At 41.5% G+C, this 23,305-nt stretch overlaps 1 protein-coding gene across 1 annotated transcript in view; it reads left to right on the top strand.

Moving 5' to 3' along the window:
- Nucleotides 1-13,637, top strand: part of LOC150091458 (actin-binding protein WASF3-like) — a 192,130-nt gene extending 178,493 nt beyond the window's left edge. The window contains exon 7 of the mRNA XM_090368477.1: nt 13,453-13,637. Within this exon, the coding sequence (XP_090224603.1) occupies nt 13,453-13,637 (185 nt within the window). The remainder of the gene's footprint in view (nt 1-13,452) is intronic.
- Nucleotides 13,638-23,305: the final 9,668 nt, after the last annotated feature.

Genomic DNA, 23,305 nt, shown 5'->3' with positions numbered 1-23,305 from the left:
CTTATTCCAATAGAAGCAGTGCAAAAATCACTTTCACCTCTGCCATTGGCTACTGTTAATCTATTAGTCCTTGTATCCCCCCAAGCTAGCAGTTTTCCGACCCACCTAACACTGCCTCGATAGCATCAGCAAATATTCTGAAATATCCTGCATCTTGTTTTCCAGGCTTCTGCTCATTCCAATAGAAGCAGTGCAAAAATCACTTTCACCTCTGCCAGTGGCTGCTGTTAATCTATTAGTCCTTGTAACCCCCCCCAAGCTAGCAGTTTTCTGACCCACCTAACACTGCCTCGATAGCATCAGCAAATATTCTTGCACCCTTTCTATTTAAGAGTATCCCATCCCTGTAGAAGCAGTCCCTTTTGTTAACAAGTACAGACCAGGCTGAAAAAAATTCTACCCCTTGAGCCTTGCACGGTCTTTCCAGGGCCGAATTGATCGACAAGGCTCTCATCATATACCCCCTCCTATCGTGTCTGGGAAGAATTGCAGACACTTTCAAATTCAACCCTAATTCACGGCTTTTTTTCAACAGTGACCTGTACTTGTTAAGTAATGTAATTCTGGTGGTCTCCTACTCTTAATATCATTAGTGCTAACATGTACAACTATATCACCTTTTGTGCCCTTAAAAGATGATATCCCCTCTACAATGTCATCAACCTTTGCCCCTGGCAGACATACCCTGGTCCTGTTCCACCTATCCTTTTTTACAAAGCATGTTCCCTGTTTCCCTGACAATAGAGTCACCAGCAACTACTAGTTCCTGTGGAACCAGTGCATTCTGCCTTGGGGGTTGCCGCTGTGTTGCGTGATGACCAAGTGCAAGCTCTGGCGTTGATGTGGGCAGCTGAGAGCTTGATGGGCCCTTCACTTTAAATCCTTCAATCTCTCATATAGACCCATAACAATGCTGAGTTGTCGCCTGATTTTGTTACACTCCTTGCATCGCGCGCGCACACAGACATCCCCATGGCAATATCATGTCCCGTACCCGATTGCTCCACAAACATCATGCAAGCAGTGCATATTAAAAGGCTGTGATTCAAAGGGCAACTGCCCCCCTCAGTTCTCCTCTGAGCCACAGCACTCCCATTAGCTTGAGCCTTTTGCTTTGCTGCTCTGGTCTGAGTTAAGATTTCGATTTAATTTCAATAAAATTTCAATTTCTGTACAAAATTACAACCCTAAATTTGTACCCCAACACAGTTATAATGCTATATATATTTTTCAGTATCAAATATTATCTACGAGTTCTGTTTATATAACTTCCGTATCAAGTTATGTACTAATTAATTATGTTTCGTTTGTAATTTAAGTTGTTATATGTATTTAGTTAAAAGTACAATTTAATTGATAACAAAGTTTAACAAAATTAGTAGATTTTGCTGATTAATTGCCAATATTATATTATGTACTATACTATATATACTATACTAACGCTATCTAGTTCGGGATATAATGTTGTATCATATAACAATGGCGGAAGTTACGAACGGTAAATCTACGGACACTTAAGTATTAATTAACTTCCAAATCTCGCTGTCTCAATTCAGAATAAACTAATGATCCTGACTAGGTCTATAAGCTACTTATAGAAAATAATTTGATGTATCAGTTGGCCAATAAAGCGGCTAAATATGGCTAAAAAACTTCTCGTTCAGCGGAGTGCAACTTGTACTTGGTGAAGGCCTTGTACAAAGCCTCCTCCATGATGAATTGGTGTTCTTGGCCCCTAGGAAGGGGTCCAATTTCTGTGATTAACTGTCAACATTGATTTTCATAGTTTACGCAGTCATACAGAATGTGTACCCAATCCTCACTTTTGCCACAGGTACAGTGGGGATCATCGGCCAGTCCCAAAGAGTGCAATCTAGCTTTAAGGGATCCATGACCTGTCAATAGAAATGTGGTATAAAGTCCTGGAGCATACCACTTAGGTGGTTTTGAGCTAACCATAGCCACCTGTGGAAAAAAATTTTTGGTAGTAGCACCTTTGGTCTCTTTCTGCTATTCAGTTTGCCATATCTGATGTAGTCGTGTGGCTATTTGTCGTTTCTCTGCCTTGATGTCATTGGCAAAGTTTAGGATTATGCTTAGGAAACCCATGGGAAATCCTTTTTTAAGTCTATAATATAGCCCTTTTTTTGCAATGTCAAGGTGCAGTGGTAGAGTACTTGCATGGCTGGGATACTAACTGTACTGCATGCTCTAGTTATTGTTAATAAGATTGTTCTTTGAATGCTATTTAATTTTGCTGTTTCTATGGCTGTGCGATGGAACCATATGCCAGCACCATAGGAGATTACAGGTATAAACACTGCTCTGTAAATGAGTGCCAGGGTTCTGTGCTTGAGACCTTAAAAATGTGTTTTGTTTTTTTGATTATTTGTATGTCATTTAAATTGTGTGAGCTTTACTTAAATTATTTGCTTGTTTAAATTGTTGCTTTATCTTTAAAGCAATGGTTAAACAAGCATTAAAAGCAATAATTGGATAGGCGGGATTGACAGCTTGGTGTCAGTTTTGCTTGCTTAATAAGTTACCCCTCCCTGCTGTCAGTGAGAATGATGGAAGCATGGAAAAAGAAGAAAAGAAAAAAAAAAGTATGAAAAGTTGTAAAATGTAAAAACTACGAAATGTTGCCTTGAAATGTAGGGCTATAAAATGTAAAGAAAAGAAAGAAGAGAGGAAAAAAAAAAAGTGAGCGAATGATATAAATTGCATGTTCTATTCCAGCCTCTCCACCAGATGGACGGATGGCCATGGAAACCTTATGGACCACAAGGTCATTCATCCTGTTGGCTGTTCCTAGCAGGCATGCTGTGGAATGCTGTCCCAAATGGGATACAACCACCAACACAGCTCAGCTGCTGCCATTAGGCGTTCCTAGCCACTCTCCCTTGCATGGTCCTTTGCCTCTACTCCCTGAGAGGAGAAGGTTACCTCTGGTCTCCCCCCCCCTCGCTGCCCCTCTTTCTGCTCTGGTGGAGCAGGACTGCTCCACTGATTTGGGGGGTCATCTTCTCTATGGACCCCATATTGCTGTCTTTTCCCCCCAGCCTTCATTCTCCCCTCCAACTCTAAATGGTGCCTCCATAGCCGGGTGGGAAGGAGCAGCAGTGCGTAGCACACGCTTCTTGATTAGACCGGGGTTCGTGCCCGTCACCACCAAATACGGAGGATGCGGAAAGGTCAGGGAATGACCTCCGCATATCCCAGAGCAATATGGCCTTAGTTGCTAATGCTCCTAAAAACCAACCAAACAAACAACAACCAACTCTAACTTACAACTACTGCCGTTCAAATCATTGTTAAATTGCTTGATCCCTACACCCAAAATTTAAAAAATGACATCAAATTGCATAACTAGTACTCGTTTTTGGCTGACCCCTATCTATAGCGGGGTTTTTTTTTTTTTTTTTTGTAGGTCCTAGCCACTGAAATCTCAGGAAATTATGTGGCAGGACCTGCCAGAGTAAATAACGATAATACTCGTGTACCTGGTCTGCCTCCACAGGGCAGAGTGTGGGCAACGTTGGGTCCCATCGTTAGGGACCCAGCGGCCAAATGACCAGAGGAACAACGGTACACGACACATACACAAGATCCATGCACTTTTAAACCTCTGGCATTGACAGTGTTCTGTTTCACACCTACGATGTATACTATGCAGAGATGGGGGAAACCTCTGGTGCCGTTTGACACTAAACACACTCTATACTTTGCACATTGGGCTCTGGAGCAGACGCTTGGTGACAGCACTCATGCTGACGGCCGTTCATCATAAACAACGCCATCAGTTTGCACAGCAATACCGACACTGGATCCCAGCCGAGTGGCAACGGGTGGCCTTCTCCAACGAGTCACAGTTTCTGCTCCACCGAGTGGATGGATGGTGGCATATTATGCATGAAACCTCCGAGAACAGACACCCTGAATGATTGTGGGAGAAAGCAGACTGGTGGGTGCGGCGTTATGGTCTTGGTAATGTTTTCATGGCATGGCTTGGGTCTGCTGATACCTCTGGAGGGCACCCAAAACACAAATGGTTACCTATCGGTCATCGCCGATCAGGTACTCCCATATGTGTTGACCGTGTTCCCTGGGAGCAATGGTATCTATCAGCAAGACAGTGTGCCCTGCCATGTATCCAGAATTGCCCATGAGTGATTTGAGGAGCACGACAAAGACTTCAAGCCTCCCTTGGCCACTGAATTCCCCGGATCCTAACACAATTGAAAATCTATGGGAACACCTCGATCGACACATCAGACAGATGGATCCTCCACCAAGAAATCTACAGGAACTCCAGGGTACACTGCAGTCTGCATGGTCACAGATACCCATAGCAACCTTTCACAGACTTATTGAGTCCCTCCCATGGCAGCTGGCTGCGGTGCATACTGCGAAAGGCGCATATTCCGGATACTAGGTAGGTGGTCATAATGTGACTGGACTCTGAAGTGTCCAATTAAATTGGTCAGACAAGATTTTCCCCTTACAAACCCGTGCTGTGATGAAGTGTAGCTGCACTCCTGTCTAGTTGGTCCTGCATTATGTCTTTAGCCAGTGACTCCATTATTTCCCTGGAACAGCAGTTAAGCTAGCAGGCCTGTAATTACTCATATCACCCTTTAATCCCCCTCTGTGAATTGAGGAATACATTCACAGATCTCCAATCCACAGGGACTTCCCCTGAATCTAAATTTGCTCTCATAATTATAGCTAAGAGTTTGCTTACTTTCTTTGCTGCTTCTGTTAATATAATTAGATAGATCCCATCCACCCCAGGTATCCTTCTTAACTTTAACAATTTCTCTTCCACTTCCCCTCCCCCTAGTTATTACAAAATCATTTAGCTCCCTGTTAGAATCTGATAAACTACTGGGATCCAATTCCGTAAAGAATTCCTCACGTATGAATGTAGATGCAAAATACTTATTCAGTTTGTCAGGAAACTGTGCAGGATCATCCACAGTGAAACGGTCAACATCAATTGGAACAGTGTGACTCAGCCCATTCCTTCTACTGTTCATATAAGTAGAGAAATCTTTGCTGCTTTTCTTGGCATTCTTTGCCAGACTTGTCATAATCTGCCTTGGCTTGCTTAACCTCCTTTGTGACTTGATTTCAGACTAGTTTATATCTACTACGCTTCTGTGCCACGTGTCTCCCCTCGACGTGGGCACCTGTACATGGTGAGGGGACCTCCCAGTGACGCTGCTGGACTTCCAGACTAGCATCACTGGGATCCAACGCCCACAGCCCAGGTTCCAGGCTTACATCAATGGAATCCGGCGTGTTTGTCGTGCACTGCAACCCGTGGAAATTCGGAAAGGGGGATCCTGGTGGTTGAGGGGCCCAGCTTCAATACACCACTTTGGCCCCTGTTTCGACAAGACGGGTGGTCCTGGAAGGCCTGGCTAGGATCAATCGGCTAGTAGGCTTGCCTGCGAGGGTCAACCGTGTCAATGCCACGCCCCTACCCTCATGGTCCGAGGGACAGGATTCAGGCTGGCGGCGGTGCGGGTATAGTGTCTGGGTAGCCCTGGCGTCCCACTCCCGAGCGCATTTATTGCATGCCGGGTAGTGGGCGTCCCTTTGGGCTCCGTGGTGGGTGGGGAGCCCGGGCACTGAACAATTAAAAAAACTCTATGAATCCTGATAAACTCATTTCTTCAGGGGCCCCAACCCGGTCCCTATCTGAAAACATAGACAACGATCCAGATAGCATTATTGCTAAAAAAAAGGCAGCGAACTGAAGTACCATCAGGGCCTGTTCCAAGGTTCCTAATAATACACTCAACCGGTGAAAAACCGATTGGTAAAATGTCGCCCTTTTTTATTCAAAAAGGGTTAGACGGGTTAGCAGGTTCACCCAAATCGGTTAAGAGGCTTCGTTCTGGGGATCTCTTGATTGAATCAAAAAATGACAGGCAATCAGAACATCTCCTCCGAGTAACATCAATCGGAGGAATACCTATAACAGTGACACCACACAGAACACTCAATTCATCGAGAGGTGTCATTTCGGAGTGGGACCTTCTCGACGTTACTGAGGAGGAAATCTGCTCCGAATTAAAACCCAAGGAGTAATTGCCGTCAAAAGAATTACTGCGCGAAGGGATGGAAAAATTGTTAAAACCAGGAGCGTTATCCTGACTTTTAACTCTCCTAAACCTCCTGATGAGATTAAAGCTGGATACATCAATTGTTCAGTGCGTCCATACATTCCGAACCCTTTACGGTGTTTTAAATGCCAAAAATATGGACATTCTCAAATGGCCTGCCGTGGAGTTCTTGCATGTGCTTGATGTGGTGCAAAGGACCACGAAACAACAGCATGTTCAGCCGCAAAATCCACCTGTATTAACTGTGAAGGCGAACACCCGGCCTACTCAAGAGCATGCCAGAGGTGGAAAGAAGAAAAAGAAATTCAACGGCTGAAGGCAGAGCTAAATATATCATACCAGGAGGCAAGGAAATCGGTCAAACCCCTGAATATCAACAGACCTACCTACGCCCAGAAGGTAGCAGGGAGATGTTCCGTCGGAACTCAGACGGACATCACCATTCCTCCAAAGGAGTCTTTCACTCCCATCGCGCGTTATCTCTTAAGTTCTCAAAAACCTGCACAGAAGGACCAATCAGCTGCCACTCCTATATCGGTACCTCCTAATGCTCCACAAATAACAAAGGTAATTATGAAAGAAAAGAATAAGAAAGGGGAAGTCTCCCCTACTACCCAAGTAAACATGGATGTCGAGCAGAAGGAGGTACCCGAAGATTCAGTCTTGGAACTCTTTGCGGAGGAGGAAATGGACACGGGACAGCGTCCATTCTTCCCCAAAAAAGATAAACCCAAGACTGATAAAAGTAAGCCCTCAGCACTTCGGAAGCCGCCTGATGGACCCACCAAACCAAAATAATGGCTAAATTCCTACAGTGGAATTGTCATGGATTCCGGCAAAATACTGATGACATCAAGGCCCTCCTGCAAAAGCACGAGCCAGTCTGCTTTTGCTTGCAGGAGACTTACCTAAAGGCAAATGATGATCCCACAATGCATAACACCACAATTTTTCGTAAGGATAGAATTGCGGATGGTCCTGCTCATGGAGGAGTGGCTATCCTTGTGGGAAACCAGATCCCAGTGCAGCCCTTGCTAATTAGAACTAGCATAGAAGCTGTTACAATTCGCCTTACAGTGGGATTTTTATTAACCGTCTGCTCTGTCTATTTGCCACCTGGGACTGACATCTCCCAGGAAGACCTTGATGATCTTCTAACGCAGTTGCCTCCCCCTTTCTTACTTCTCGGGGATTTTAATGGACATAACACCCTGTGGGGTAGTGCTAACATCAACGGAAGGGGACGAGTCATAGAGCGTATGCTCAATGACAATGACCTTTCCCTTCTAAATACTGGAACAAACACCTTCTTCCACATGCCTACCCGTACTTTTTCTGCCATTGATCTCTCTATCTGCTCCCCTTCTCTGCTCCCTTTACTCACTTGGGAAGTGGAGGAGAATCCATACGGAAGTGATCACTTCCCTGTGATAACCTTGTTACACAGTGGAAGACCATGTCTTCCCTTCAGGTTACCATGGTGGAAGTTTGATCAGGCTGACTGGACTGCCTTCCAACATCAGGCAAATTTTGATCTTAGCACAGTCAGTCAAGAGCCTATCAATGATGCAGTTAAGTACATCACAGAAAATATTGTCCAAGCAGCTGCGAATACAGTTCCAAAATCATCTGTCCGGTTTCCACCATTTCCCAAACCTTGGTGGAATTCACAATGCACAGCAGCAAAAAAGGCTCAAAACAAAGCGTGGGGGATATTCCGCCGATATCCTACCACGACCAACCTTATAGCCTTTAAACGTGCACGAGCCAAAGCACGATATATCCGCCGTCAGAGTCAAAAGGAATCGTGGATCCATTTTACATCATCTATTAACCAGTCTACCAACTCTAAGGTAGTCTGGGATAAAATCCGGAAAATGAAGGGAAAATATACATCCCACCCTTCTTCAATCCTAGATTATAATGGATACGCTATTGCAGATCCAACTGCAATAGCCAATGCTCTTGGGGAAACATTCTCTAACATCTCCGCAACATCCTCGTATTCCCCAGATTTCCTGGTCCTGAAACATAAACTGGAAAGAGAAGCACTTAATTTTAAGTCCAAGGGCCTCTATCCCTACAACGGGGATTTTACTATTCAGGAACTGAAAAGAGCCCTCGCTCTTTCCAAAGCAAGTGCTGTTGGACCAGATGGCATCCATTATGACATGATTAAACATCTTTCACCAAAATCTATGGATTGTCTGCTCCTTCTGTATAACAGAATCTTTATTGAAGGGCAGTTTCCAGACTCCTGGCGAAAGGCAATCGTTCTTGCCTTTCCTAAGCCAGGAAAGGATCCAAAAGTCACCACCAATTATCGTCCTATTGCTCTGACTAGCTGTCTGTGCAAAATCCTGGAGAGAATGGTAAATTTTCGTTTAATATGGTATTTAGAATCAAATGACCTTCTCTCCAGCATCCAGTGCGGCTTCCGAAGGAACCGGTCCACTTTGGACCATCTTATTAGATTGGAAGCATCCATCCGGGATGCTTTCCTAAAACGCGAACACTTGGTGTCAGTGTTCTTTGACATGGAGAAAGCGTATGACACAACTTGGAGATTTGGCATTTTAAAAGATTTACATAGCCTCGGCCTAAGAGGGCATCTGCCCTTTTTTATTCAAAACTTTTTAGCCAATCGATCGTTCCAAGTTCGTGTGGGATCCTCACTCTCTCGCTCCTTTAGCCAAGAGGAGGGAGTACCACAAGGATCAGTATTAAGTGTCACGCTTTTTGCCATCAAAATAAATTCCATCACAGAACAACTTCCTCCAACTGTAAACAGTGCCCTCTATGTTGATGACTTTAGCATTTTTTGCCAGTCATGCAACATGAGGGTTATTGAAAGACAACTGCAGAAAGCCATTGATGATAGTCTGAATTCCTGGGCACTTGCTAATGGCTTCAGGTTCTCGCCGGAGAAGACCGTTTGCGTACACTTTTGTCGCAGGCGTAATCTTCATCCTGAACCTGAATTAAGGCTCGGACAAAATGCCATTCCAGTAGCAGCGAACACAAAATTCTTGGGACTCATATTCGATAAAAAATTGACCTTTTTGGATCATATTCGTCAACTCCGCACAAAGTGCACAAGAGCCCTTAATATGCTCCGCTCGCTCTCCTCCTTATCTTGGGGTGCAGACCGATGCACCCTTCTACGGCTTTACCGTGCACTTGTGCGATCCAAATTAGATTATGGGTCCCAAGTATATTCTTCAGCCAGAGACAGTGTACTTCGATGGCTGGATCCTGTCCATCATCAGGCTATGCGTATTGCTACTGGAGCATTTCGAACATCTCCTGTCCAGAGTTTATACGTCGAAGCAAACGAACCACCGTTATCATTTCGACATAAGCAGTTGTCTTTAAAGTACGCTTTAAAACTGAAATCCCTGCCAGACCATCCTACGTGGCCCTTCGTTTTTGAGCCACGATGGGAAAACTTGTACAATACCCGTAAGACTGCCAATCGTCCTTTTGGTATTCGTCTCCAAGAGCTACTCAATGAACTTAATATCAAGGTAGACAAGGTTTCCCAAACATCAAAGCAACCCTTTCCACCCTGGCATGTTCGTGTCCCGGCATGCGACTTGTCGCTTAGAAACTGGGGAAAGTCGGACACTCCATCATGTGTCTACCTGCAGCTTCATTCAGCACACCGAACTGAATATTCCGACTTCGCGCCAGTCTACACAGACGGTTCAAAGTCAGAATCATATGTGGGATCTGCTGCTGTCTTTACAGACAGCACTATATCAGAGCAGATTCCCTCTGAATGCAGCATATTTACTGCAGAGCTGCACGCTGTAGAGTTAGCCTTGGATCATATTAGTAAATGCCAATACGAACGGTTCATTTTATATTCCGACTCTCTTAGCATGTTACAGGCTTTAATATCTGTGAGATATAATCCTCATCCAGTTCTGTCTAGCATTCAGCAGAAGATTCACGTTCTCTGTGAACGCGAATATGACATCCGCTTCTGCTGGATTCCCAGCCACATTGGGATTAGGGGAAATGATTTGGCTGACGCCGCAGCCAAATCAGCAATTCCCAATAATAACCGTTGCCTGTTAGTCCCCTATACAGACTACAGGCAAATAATACATCAAAAGATACATTCCCAATGGCAGGATTCGTGGAATAGACAGTCTGCGAATAAATTATATCGTATAAAGCCTGTAATTGAACCGTGGCAGTCCAGTCTGCGCAGGAATTGTAAGGAGGAAGTTGTTCTAGCTCGCCTCCGAATAGGACACAGTCATCTTACACATTCTTTTCTGCTGAGGGCAGATGACTGTCCTATGTGCGAGAACTGTGGCACCATTTTATCTATTCATCACATTTTAATTGAATGTCCAGATTTTAGCAATATCCGTTTTACCGCTTTTAACCATCTGACTGAGCCATATACACTTAGTCAGATTTTATCTGACAATGACAATGTGTCTGCTGTTTTTAACTTTTTAAAATCAATAAATATTTTTACTCGTATATAAAATTTTGACATTTTTCTTTTATGTATTTGCTATACCTTTTTGACATAGTGACCTAACTAATTAGGTCACTGAAAGTTTAAAATGTTTTACAAATGACCTGGTCTTGGCGCATTATAGCCTTAGTAGCTATTGCGCCAATAAAACCAAAACCCAAACCCAAACCCAAAGCCACGTGTCTCATTAGTTCATCTGACATCCATTTATATCTACGCCTTTAACCGTATTTTTTTTGTTGGTAAACTAAAAACTACTAGACTTTTCATAGTATTTCATTGGTATAAAAAAGTCTAGTAGTTTCTGTGATTATTCCCATGAATGCTTGCCATTTAGAATTTGTTGATGGTAACATTAGCAGAGGCATATGATGCAAGAAAGCAAGCTTATGCAGCATCAGCCAAAGGAAAAAAAAAAAACCCAACTCCCATTTCACCCCACCATTCATTCCAAATACCTGTCCAGCTCAGCCTTAAATTTATTTAGGCTATCAACTTCCACAACAAAAGATGGAAGTCTGTTCCACCAATCAACTACCCATTGGCTAAAGGCAAACTTCCGCACATCTATCCTACAACTGTCTTTCCTCAATTTGAATTTATGCCCTCTCAGGTGATTATTCTGAGCAGGAGGAAGAACCCCATCAGCATTGAGCAGGCTCAAACCATTCAAGACTTTATACACCTCAATCAGATCATCTCGCAGGTGCCTAGTCTCCATCTAGACTGCCTAAGGCCTGAAGACAACTGACTTTATCCTATGCCACACTCGATGCAGTATGATTAATATTTCTCTGCAACATCATCCATCTATGGAGGTGGACCACTTGGCTTATGCCAAGTGGTAGTTCTCGGGATTGACATCAGATGGCACCACAATCTGTCTTAACCACCACTCCGACCTTGGAGTAAGTAGGTCCATTGGAGCGACTTTCACAAAGTTTATTTATGATTATTATTATTATTATTATTATCATCAGCCATATGGTGTAAGGAGGCCTGAGGCTTATGCTACACCAGCCAAAAAAAAAAGATTTCTGAATTACTCTGAGAGAGAGAGAGAGAATAGAGTCAGAAATAGAAGGGAAGGGAATCACCAAGAAAGAGAAGAATGATGATATCCAGCTCAGGACCCTGGGTGTGCCAAGCCCATACTCACAAAATACGAACCACTTCCTGTAGGATCAACACATTCCACTTTTGTGGGGTATACAGCTTTGTTGCCTAGTGCACAAGTGTAGGCTCTAGTGTTCAGCTGGGTAACTGAGTGCTTCAAGAGCATTAGCCGTACTCTCATATTCACCCATCAGAATGCCAAATTTTTGCTTAATCTGCCACTCTTTCATTGAAAACATACAAAGGCATTACCTTTTACTGTACATGTCCCACTATAGAAGGCTTCACAAACATGCAAGAAGCAGAGCATGTTATAAAGTCCTGATTCATAAGAGAACTATCCTTGGCAATTCTCCCCCAAGCCAGAGCATACTCACTATTTTGAGCTCCTTGCTTCTCTATTTTAGCTTAAATTTAAATTTAAAATACCACACTAATAGATATGTAAGCACAATAATAACACTACTATTTCTAGTTTATGCGAGAATAGTATTAGTAAAATAATAAGAGGAGTTTACCTCAATATAGTGCGTAGAACACTTCCGCATGATACCCTCCAGAAATTAAAACGGAAAAAAACTAAAAAATCGACAACTTACTGGTACATTAGAGTAAAATATAAATAATTAAATAATCAATTTAACACAATTCAAATCAATTTAAAACAATTAAAAATCTAATTAACGCAATTAAAAGAATCTAACGAAAATATTCAAGACGATTTTCCTTCCTGAAGCTGACAATGCTTTTCGACCGTATGTCGTGATCACAGGAATGAAAATTACCGAATCAGGTTTAACCTGATACTTAAATAGAGATTATTTGTCTTCGCACATGCGCGTAAAGGTCCACGCATCAGAGATCAAATATGGCTGCCGAACATTAACAGAATTCTTGTGTAATTTAATTTCAACGGTTTCTGCAATTAATAGTCGCATATAATTACGTTGAATGTTAAGTATTTTGGCCTCGTTAAATAAAAAAGTATGTTTTTCATTAATGGCATGAAAGGCTAATTCTGACGCTGCTGAACGAGAAGCATGAACTGAGGTTTCGTGTTGATTTACACGAATATTAAGAGAAAATCGGGTCGAACCTTGATAAGACGAGTCGCAATCACCGCAAGAAATGTTGTATACCAGATCATTAATTTGTGTTGCGAACGCTGAAAGAACCGAGCGATTGTTCAGTATAGTGTGTAACTTCCATATTGGCCTAGCTACAATTTTAAATTCGGTATCTTTAAGATGTTTGTGCCACTGTTCAACATATGGGACAGAAATAAAGTATTTTTTAATATTACTATTGTTGATTGGTGTAGTATTTTGTATCTTATCCTTAGCTTGTACCCTAATTCGGTTTATTGTGGTAATGGAATAACCCCTGTTTAAGAATCTGCTAGTTAATATTTGTATTTCTGAGTCCAAAGCAGAATCAACATAGAACATATTGAGCAGTACAGCTCTGATTCATACTAGCGAGAATAGTATGTACGCTGATAAAATTACAGTATATAATTACATTATCAAATCATGTTCACATTATTATAAATTTATAGTTTACAACTTAATAAAGAAGAGTTTTACTCTTTATTGTCAATTCTTCAACATGCTTCTGAAGTTTGTCAGGAGAGTTCTTACCCTGTATGTATATGTATATATACAGTAAATGCATGCATATTTATGTATGTTTTATTTTATGAAGGTATCAAATTAAGGAGAGTAGAGGATATCAAACAAAAAGAAGTAGAAAAGGCAGCACCATTACATGATGTTGCTTCTATACTTGCACGAAGGGTAGCTATGGAATTTTCTGATTCAGAATCGCCTTCAGATAGTGAATATGATAGCGAAGGATGGGATGATGATAGTGAGTGTTTAAATGCCTGAAAGAGTAAGAGTTAAGGTGAGTGAAATAGTTATTTAATTGGCTTTTTTTCTTCTTAATTTAATAATTGATTAAATTTTCTTTTCTTCAGCTTTTTAAATGTACAAGGTGTTTAATAACATGTGGGTCACACTTTCAGGATTGATTAACAACCTGAAAGCAGTGTCAGTTTCTGAATGGTTACAGAGTAGCTGTTTGAATTTTAAAAAATGGCTGTGGAGTTTTTAATGGTAAAACATAATAAATAAGAATAAGAAGACACATTAAAATGTTTATTTGTACTAGGTACATTTACTTATTTATTTTTTTTTTACCATTAACAACTCCATAATCATTTTTAAAATTCAAGCAACCACAGCTCTACAATCATTCAAAATCAGACACGTATATTGAACTTTTTTGTTATTTTCAGGTTCTGAACCAATGACGAAAATATGGCCCGCATTATGAAACACCCTATATAAGGAGTGATAAAAAAAAAAAAAAAAAGTAGGATTTTCAAATACCTATAATTTTTCACAAGCATGTACAGTTGAACCTCTCAATAGCAAACCTCCCTATTACAAATTCTGTAGTGAAATTATCTGTGAACCTTTGAATTTTGAAGAAATTATATATAATTTTACTTCCATATAATAAAATGATAACTTTTTATAATGAAGTTTTTGGAACCTTGTTTACTGCTTTACTGCTTTGATCAAAAGAAGCTCCCAGTTGTTTATTAAGGCTAAGTCACTGTTTCAAACAGCACATTCTGGACATCACACTTCACTGGAAGATTCTCAAATACCTATAATTTTTCACAAGCATGTACAGTTGAACCCCTCAATAGCAAACCTCCCTATAAATGCCTATACCCACTCATTCTGTAGTGAAAATTTCTGGTGAACCTTGAATTTTGAAGAAATTATATATAATTTTACTTCCATATAATAAAATACCTTTTTATAATGAATTTTTTGGAACCTTGTTTACTGCTTTCTTATGATCAAAAGAAACACCCATTGTTTATTAAGGCTATGTCAGTGTTTCAAAGAGCATGTTTTGGACACTATACTTCACTGGAATTGCCCCTCGATGTGGCCACCTGTATGTGGTGAGGGGTCCTCCCAGTAATCCAGTTAGCATCACTGGGATTCAGCTTCCACAGCCTAGGTTCCGTGCTAACATCATACGAATCCAGCATGTTTGTGATGCACTGAGACCCATGAAAATTCAGAAAGGGGGATCCTGGTAGTTGAGGAGCCCAGCTTCAACACACTTTGGCCCCCGCTTCCACAAGATGAAGGCCATCTAGGACCACCCTGCTTCCACAAGATGGGTGGTCGTAGATGGCCTGGCTAGGATCAATCAGCTAAGTGGGTTTGCCCACAGGGGTCAATCATGTCAATGCCATGCTTCTACCCTTGTGGTCCAAGAGACAGGATTAGGCTGGCGGCAGTGTCTGGGTAGCCCTGGCGTCCCACTCGGGCACATTTATTGCTTGCCAGGTAGTGGGCATCCCATTTGGGCTCCATGTTGGATGGAGAACCCGGACACTGAACCAATACAAAATCTCCATGAATCCTGATAAAGTAATTTCCTCTGGGGGCCCCAACCCAGTCCCTAACTGGAAACGAAACCAATGAAATAGACAATGCCAGTGCAGCAAAGAGACCACAAACTGAAGAACTGTTAAATCCCACTCCAAGATTCTTGATTATACATTCACAAACTGAGAAACCTATTGGGAAAATGTTGCCCTTCTTCATACAGAAGGGCTTAGAGGTGTTAGCAGGTTCCCCGAAATCAGTTAAGAAGTTTCGTTCTGGGGACTTCTTAATTGAAACAAAAAAATGACAGACATTCTGAGCAGCTATGCCTAGCAACATCATTTGAAGGAATGCCAATTATCGAGACATTACACAGAACACTAATTTCATTAAGAGGTGTCATCTCGGAGAGGGATCTCCTTGGGGTTACTGGGGAGGAAATCTGCACCAAACTGAAGCCACAGGGAGTGATAGCTGTGAAAAGAATTTCCATGCATAAGGATGGAAAGTTAGTACCAACAAGAAACCTCATCCTTACGTTTAATTCTCCAACATCTCCAAAATCGATAAAAGCTGGGTACATAAATAGTAACGTAAGACCGTACATATCAATTCCCCTGCAATGCTATAAATGCTAGAAATATGGGTATTGGCAGATGGCCTACCATGGAGTGCCTGCCTGCCTGTGCTCGTTGTGAAAAAGAGCAATTCATGTACAACCACAAAACTCACTTGTGTCAACTGTGAAGGCAAGCACCCTGCATACTTGAGGGCATACTAGTGATAGAAACAAAAAAAGCAAATACGGTGACACAAAGCAGAGCTGAATATCCCATACCAGGAGGCGAGAAAACTGCTAATACCAATAAGTAGCAATAAACCCACTTATGCTCAGAAGGCTGCAGAGAAGCAATTTGCTGGAACTCAAACTGATAATGGTAATCCTACCAAAAGAATCTTTTAGTCCCATTGCATGCTACTTATTGAGCAATCAAAAGCAGTACAAAAAATGCAATCAACTGCCACTCCCATATTGATACCACTTACTGCTCTACCTCTAACTAAACAAAATACTACAGAAAAAAATAAAAAACCTGACTTTGCTGCCCACAAAAAATGAAAATATTTAGATAGAGGAGGAGGAGACAAGTGACAATGCAATCTTTAAACTTTTTGCAGAGGAAGATATGGACACTGGACAATGTCCGTACTTGTTAAAAAAAAAAAAAAAGAAGACAAATCGAAGACTGAGACAGCAAAGCCGTCAGCCATTTGTAAGCCACCAGACAGACCCAACAGGTCTAAATAATGGGCATGTTCAAAATTCTTACAATGGAATTGCCGTGGATTCCATCAGAATAGTGATGACATCTTGATCCTCCTGCGTAAGCATGAGCCATCTTGTTTTTGCTTAGAGGAGACATATTTAAAAGCAAATGAGGACCCTTACTTGCGTAACTGTTCAATTATTTGTGGATAGGTCCATCCCCAGAGCTGGGGATGGACCATCCATGGAGGGCCATTCTTGTGGGTAACCATGCCACTTTTCAAGCTATGGCCACTCAATACTAGCTTAGAGGTGGTAGCAGTTCACCTTACAATAGGGTTCTTCTTAACAGTCTTCTCCATCTATTTGCCATCTGGAAACATCCCCCAGGCACATCTTGATGATCTCATTAAGCAATTACTGCTCACTTTTCTATAACTAAGGGATTTCATTGAACATAATACTCTGTGGAGTAGTACTGACAATAGTGGAAGGAGTCAATCTGTTGAGTGCATGCTCAAAAACAATGACTTGCCCTCCTAAATGTGGGTTCTGACACCTTCTTCCACATAGCTACCCATAAATTTATTGCAATTGATCTTTTGATATACTTCCCTTCTCTCCACCCTGTATGTACATGGGAGGTTAAAGACTATCTTTATGGTAGTGATCGCTTCCCTGGCATATCCACCCTTTGTAAAGGGAGACATGCCACCCATCTTAGATACCAAAGTGGAAGATTGATAATGCTGACTGGAATCCTTCAAACATCTGGCATTATTTAATATCACCAAAGTCGGCAGTGAGCTGATTAACGACACAGTGAAGTATATCACAGAAAGTATTGTCCAGGCAGCAGTAATAGCAATTCCAAGAACATTGACCCATTTACACTATTTCTAAAACCATAGTGGAATGCCAAATGCACAGCAGCAAGAAAGGCTCAAAACAAGTAAGGCTTGGGGGATATTTTGGTGTAATACCACCACAGGTAATCTAATAGCGTTCAAATGTGAATGTGCCAAAGCACATTACCTTGGATGACAGAGTCAGAAAGAATCATGGATCTGTTTCACATCTTCCATCACCCAGACTACGTCCCATAAGCTCATCTGGGATTAAAGTCGGCAAAATGAAGGGCAGGTACCCATTGTATACTACATTGATCCTGGAACATAATGGATTTGCAATTGCAGTCCCAACTGCAATTGTGAACACTCTAGGGGAGTTGCTTGCTAAAGTGTCTGCTGAAACATCTTACCTCCCTGAGTTTCTGGCTTTCAAACAAAACGCTGAAAGGCAGAATTTGAAGCTGTTCTCAAACAACTGTGAGGCATACAATCAGTCTTTGACACAGTTGGAATTGAAAGCAGCATTATCTCAATCCCAGGCAAGTGCCTATGGGCCAGATGCCATCCATTATGACATGATTAAACACCTTTCTTTTGAAGCTCTGGATCGACTGCTCTGTCTGTACAACAGTATGTACCTAGAAGATTAATTCCTGGACTCCTGGCATAAGGCAGTCATGCTTGCCTTTCCCAAGATAGAGAAGGATCCAAAAATTCCAACTAATTACTGTCCAATTGCTCTTTGTGCCAGAGCAACAGGCCATGACAGGAACAGACAGATCAAAAGATATATGAGGAAGAGATTGTATCGAATTCAGAGCCAAAAATTTCTCATGCAACAGCCAAAAACACTAGATACAGCTTTACGTTATATTGAACTACATAGCCTGATTCAGTAGTCAATAATGTTCTGTTAATAAAAAAAAGTGGAGGGACTTACTGTGAAACATAGCATTCCATTGTAAGAGAGGACGCTTTGGTCGCAGAAGAGAACAGTAGGTGGATTTTTGGCTGCTGTAAAGAGATAAGTATTTTTAATTTTTACTGTATTCTTCGTTAATTAACGTAGCACATTGTGTTTTACAGAGATATTAAATAGGTTTAGTAGCATTCGTTAGCTTCTTATTTTGAATTAAACCAGCGATTTTTGGAAGTTATGACTCCCGGTGTTGGCACCAATTTTGTTGAACTAGACTCCATATTTTAGTTGATAAGAAAAAGCGTAACGTATATATATCTCAAACTGATAGTGTAAGGTATAAAGTAAAACTAAATAGCATAATACGAAGCACTGTATTAGGAATCTGTTAGCTTATTATAGTATTATCAATTAATCAAAAATTTTATTAATCTTATTAAATTTCATTGTTTGTTAAATTGTATTTAAATGGAAATCATGACCCAGACTAGAGCTGAGAAGCAAAGATCACAGACTAGCAAGAGTGCTGTGACTTGGGGGAGAAACAAAGGGAGCAATTCTCCAATGCATCACAGTTTCAAAAAATTTACGAAATGTGAAATGTTTGCCGACCTTTCTAAAACAGGACATGATCTAGCCAAGGAGGATGCCTTTGTGAGTGCTAGGTGTCTAGAGTCAAGAAATTGGGTGCCAACTCAGTGTTCTGATGGGCATCTGAGAGCTTGAGGTGTAGGGTAAATGTCCTCGAAGAAATTAATATGAGGGGCTCATCAAGCTCTCAGCTTCCCAGGGCGCCTCCGTAGCCAGGTGGGAAGGAGCAGCAATGCGTAGCACACGCTTCTTGAGTAGACCGGGGTTCGAGCCCATCACCACCAAATACGGAATATGCGGAAAGGTCAGGGAATAACCACCGCACATTCCCAGAGCAATATGGCCTTAGTTGCTAATGCTCCTAAAAACCAAATAATAATAATAATAATAATAATAATCAGCTTCCCAGCTCACTCCTGTGGATCAGGAACCACAGAGGCAATCTCCAAGGCAGAATGTGCTGGTCCCAAAGGAACTAGTTATTGTTGGTGACTCTATTGTCAGGGAGATGGGGAATATACTATGTAAGAAGGATAGGTGGAACAGGACCTGGGTGTGTCTGCCAGTGGCAAAAGTTGATGACATTGTAGAGCAGGTATCATCTTTTAAGGGCACAAAAGGGGATATTGTTGTACACGTTGGAACTAATGACATTAAGAGTAAGATAAGAGATCTGCAGATTTACTCAACAAGTATAATTCAATGATGTTGAAAAATAGTCACGAGTTAGGGTTGATTGTGAAAGTGTCTGCGATTCTGCCCAGACACAATAGGAGGGATTACATGATGAGAGCCTTGTCGATCAATTCAGCCCTGGACAGATTGTTCGAGACTCAAGGGGTAGGATTTTTTTCAACGTGGCTTGTTGACAGGAGAGACTGCTTCTACAGGGATACACTTAAATAGAAAGGGTGCAAGAATATTTGCTGATGCTATGGAGGCAGTGATGCTATGGTGGGTCAGAAAACTGCTAGCTTGGGGAGATACACAGACTAAAAGGTTAACAATGGCCACAGGCAGAGGCAAAAGTGATTCTTGCACTGCTTCTATTAGAATGAGCAGCAGCCTGGAAAGCAAGGTTGTGGAGATTTCCAGGACTGCTGAGAGTCATAGTGGAACAAGTAAATACATGGGCTGTGTTAGGGTAACTAAGAGTAGGAACAGGTGCATGTGTACTTGCATGTACACCAATGCTAGAAGTATAGTTAATAAATTTGATGAGCTTGAAGTGCTAGTCAAGACATTAAAGGCAGATATTGTTGGGATATCAGAGACATGGTGTCACACAGATATAAGCAGTGCAGAATTGGAATTTGGAAAGTACAATGTGTACAGGAAGGATAGACAGGGATTATGCTGTTAGTTAAGAAACACATAAATCTAAGGAAGTGCATCCAATTTATGTTGGTGGACAATGCAGTTTTGAGTCTGTTTGGTGTTGACGTAAGCACTGGGAAAGGAAAAATGAGAGTAGGTGTGTGTTATAGGCCTAATGAATCTGATGAGTATAATGAGCAGTTGTGCAGAGAAATAAATTGGGCCAGTAAATCAGAATGTCTTATAATGGAGGATTTTAACTTTCCAGATATTGACTGGAATGTGTGGGTTGGTCACTCGCACACTAGGAAGGCTTTTGTGGATTTATTGGATGACTGTTTTCTACAGCAGCATGTTCAAGAGGCAACCAGACAGAGTAATACTCTTGATCTGATTATCAGCAGTGCTTATTCATGCATTAAGAATTTGCAGATAAAGGCACCACTGGGTGACAGTGATCACAATGCACTGATGTGGGAATTACTTAAAGATGTAACTACCATCAAGGCTAGTCTAAAGGGAAGGGCTTTTGCTTTCATAAAGTTGACTACAGCGATCTCAGGCAGTTTTTAAATTCTCTACAGTGGGATCAACTGATGATGTTACCAATGTTGAATTCTAAATGGGAAATCTTCGGGGACTTAATTTTGGAGCCTACTAGGCTTTTCATTCCAATTAAGAAATACTGTTCAAGATTCAGGCCTAAATGAATGTCAGATGAATTAATGAGGATTGTGGCAGAGAAAAAAAATTTATGGGATGCATATGAAGTATCAGGTGACACAGAAGCCTATGGCAGATATAAACTAGTCTGTAATCAAGTCACAAAGGAGGTTAGGAAGGCAAAGGCAAATTACCAGAAATTTTGGCAAAGGATGCAAAGAAAAATAGCAAAGAGTTCTGTACTTATGTAAACTCTAGAAGGAAAGGATGAATCAGATGGACCACTTAACATAAATGGGTTGACTATTGATGATCGTGCTCAGGTAGCTGATAAACTGAATGAGTAATTTGCATCTGTGCTCACACATGAAGAGTTATTCAAGGAGGAGAATGCCAGAAGTTTATCAAACTCTAACAGGGAGCTACGTGATTTTGTAATAACTGAGAGTAAAGCGAAGGAGAAATTGTTGAAGCTAAACAAGGAAGGCACCTGGGGTGGATGGGATCTATCCAGTTATATTAAAGGGGGCAGCAAAGAAAGTAAGCAAACCCGTAGCCATAATTATGAAAACTTCCTTGGACTCTGGGGAGGTCCCCATGCACTGGAGATGTGCAATGTGTCCCCAATTCACAAAGGGGATCAAAGGGTGACACGAGTAATTACAGACCTGTTAGTTTGACTTCTGTTCCAGGGAAAATAACAGAGTTGCTGTTTAAGGAAGCAATGCAGAATCATCTAGACAAGACTGCAGTTATAGTTCAGTTGTTGTTGTTATTTGGTTTTTAGGAGCATTAGGAACTAAGGCCATATTGCTCCGGGCATATGCGGTGGTCATTCCCTGACCTTTCCGCGTCCTCCGTATTTGGTGGGCACAGGCTCGAATATCGGTCTAATCAAGAAGCGTGTGCTACGCACTGCTGCTCCTTCCCACCTGGCTAAGGAGGCACCTTATAGTTCAGACAGAACATGGGTTTGTTAAGGGGAAATCTTGTCAGACAAATTTGATTGGATACTATGATGTGGTCACAAAGGAACTTGAATGCCAAAAATAATTTTGATATCATATACTTGGATTTTAGGAAAGCTTTTGATACTGTTGCACATGGAAGACTGCTGTACAAATTTCAGAGGTATGGCATTAAGGGTAAGTTGCTACAATGGATAAAGGGATGGTTGAGTGGGAAACGACAAAGAGTGGTAATCAATGGACACTGGTCTTTGTGGACAAATGTTATTAGTGCAGTTCCCCAGGATTCGGTGTTGGGCCCATTGTTGTTTTGTATATTTATCAATGATATTGATGAAGGTATATCAGGTATAATGTCCAAGTTTGCAGATGATACAAAGGTTGGCAAGGTTGTCAATGACAGTAATGATAGAATGTTACTCCAGCTGGATCTAGATAAGGTGGGAAAATGGGCTGAGAAGTGGCAACTGAAGTTTAACATTGACAAATGCAAAGTACTGCATATGGGTAGCTGTAACTGAAGAGAAACGCCAACTGTATGGCACTACACACAGGGAAGTGGAAAGTGAAAAAGACCTGGCGGTAATTGTGCAGTCAAATATGAAGTTCGCTGAGCAGTGCAGACGGGCTGCCAGGCCAGGTAATGGAGTCTTGTCAATGATATATAGGAATTTTGCTAGCAGGAACAGGGAGGTGATTATCCCATTATATAAGGCAATGGTCAGGCTACACCTAGAGTAATGTGTACAGGTCTGGAGGCCTCATTTTAGGAAGGATGTAGAGTTTCTAGAACGAGTACAAAGAAGGGCAACAAGATTGGTGAGGGGAACAAAGGGGGGGTTGCTCTTGCAAAGAAAGGCTCAAGTTTTGCAGATTACAGTGTCTGGAGACTAGGCACCTGTGAGATGATCTGATTGAATGGTTTGAGCATGCTCAATGCTGATGGGATTCTTCCTCTTGCTCAGAATAAACACCTGAGAAGGCATAAATTCAAATTGAGGAAAGACTGTTGTAGAATAGATGTGCAGAAATTTGCCTTTAGCCAGCGGGTAGTTGATTGGTGGAACAGGTTTCTATCTTTTGTTGTGGAAGCTAATAGCCTAAATAAATTTAAGGCTGAGCTGGACAGGCATTTGGAACGAATGGTGGGGTGAAATAGGAGGTTTTTTTTTTTTTTTTTTTTACTCTTGGCTGATGCTGCATAAGCTTGCTTTCTTGCATTGTATAGCTCTACAACTGCTAATGCTAAATTACTATGTATATGTTTTAAGTTAAAATATGATTCTAAATATATATATAAACAGGGTGTCTGAAAAGTTTGGAACTAATGGGATTTACACTACATATACTTACTCTGATATACAATATGAGTTCAATCAGTCCACCCTAACTCTCCATGGATTTTCTCAGCCGTTGATCAGGATCATCCTTGGTCAGATGAAGTAGGATTTGAAGCTTATATGCTTGAAACTTTTCATTCAGAATGTTGGGCACTCCAATTTCATCGCTGGTCCGTCTCACAGATTTCTGTGGGATGGCATGAAACTTAGCAATCGCTGCAA

Source organism: Mastigoproctus giganteus, chromosome 1, assembly GCF_048544385.1.
Source record: "Mastigoproctus giganteus isolate SK-2022 chromosome 1, ASM4854438v1, whole genome shotgun sequence".
Lineage (NCBI taxonomy): Eukaryota > Metazoa > Arthropoda > Arachnida > Uropygi > Thelyphonidae > Mastigoproctus > Mastigoproctus giganteus.
The sequence above is the reverse complement of the archived record's forward strand: the minus strand, read 5'-3'. Positions and strand labels throughout refer to the sequence as shown.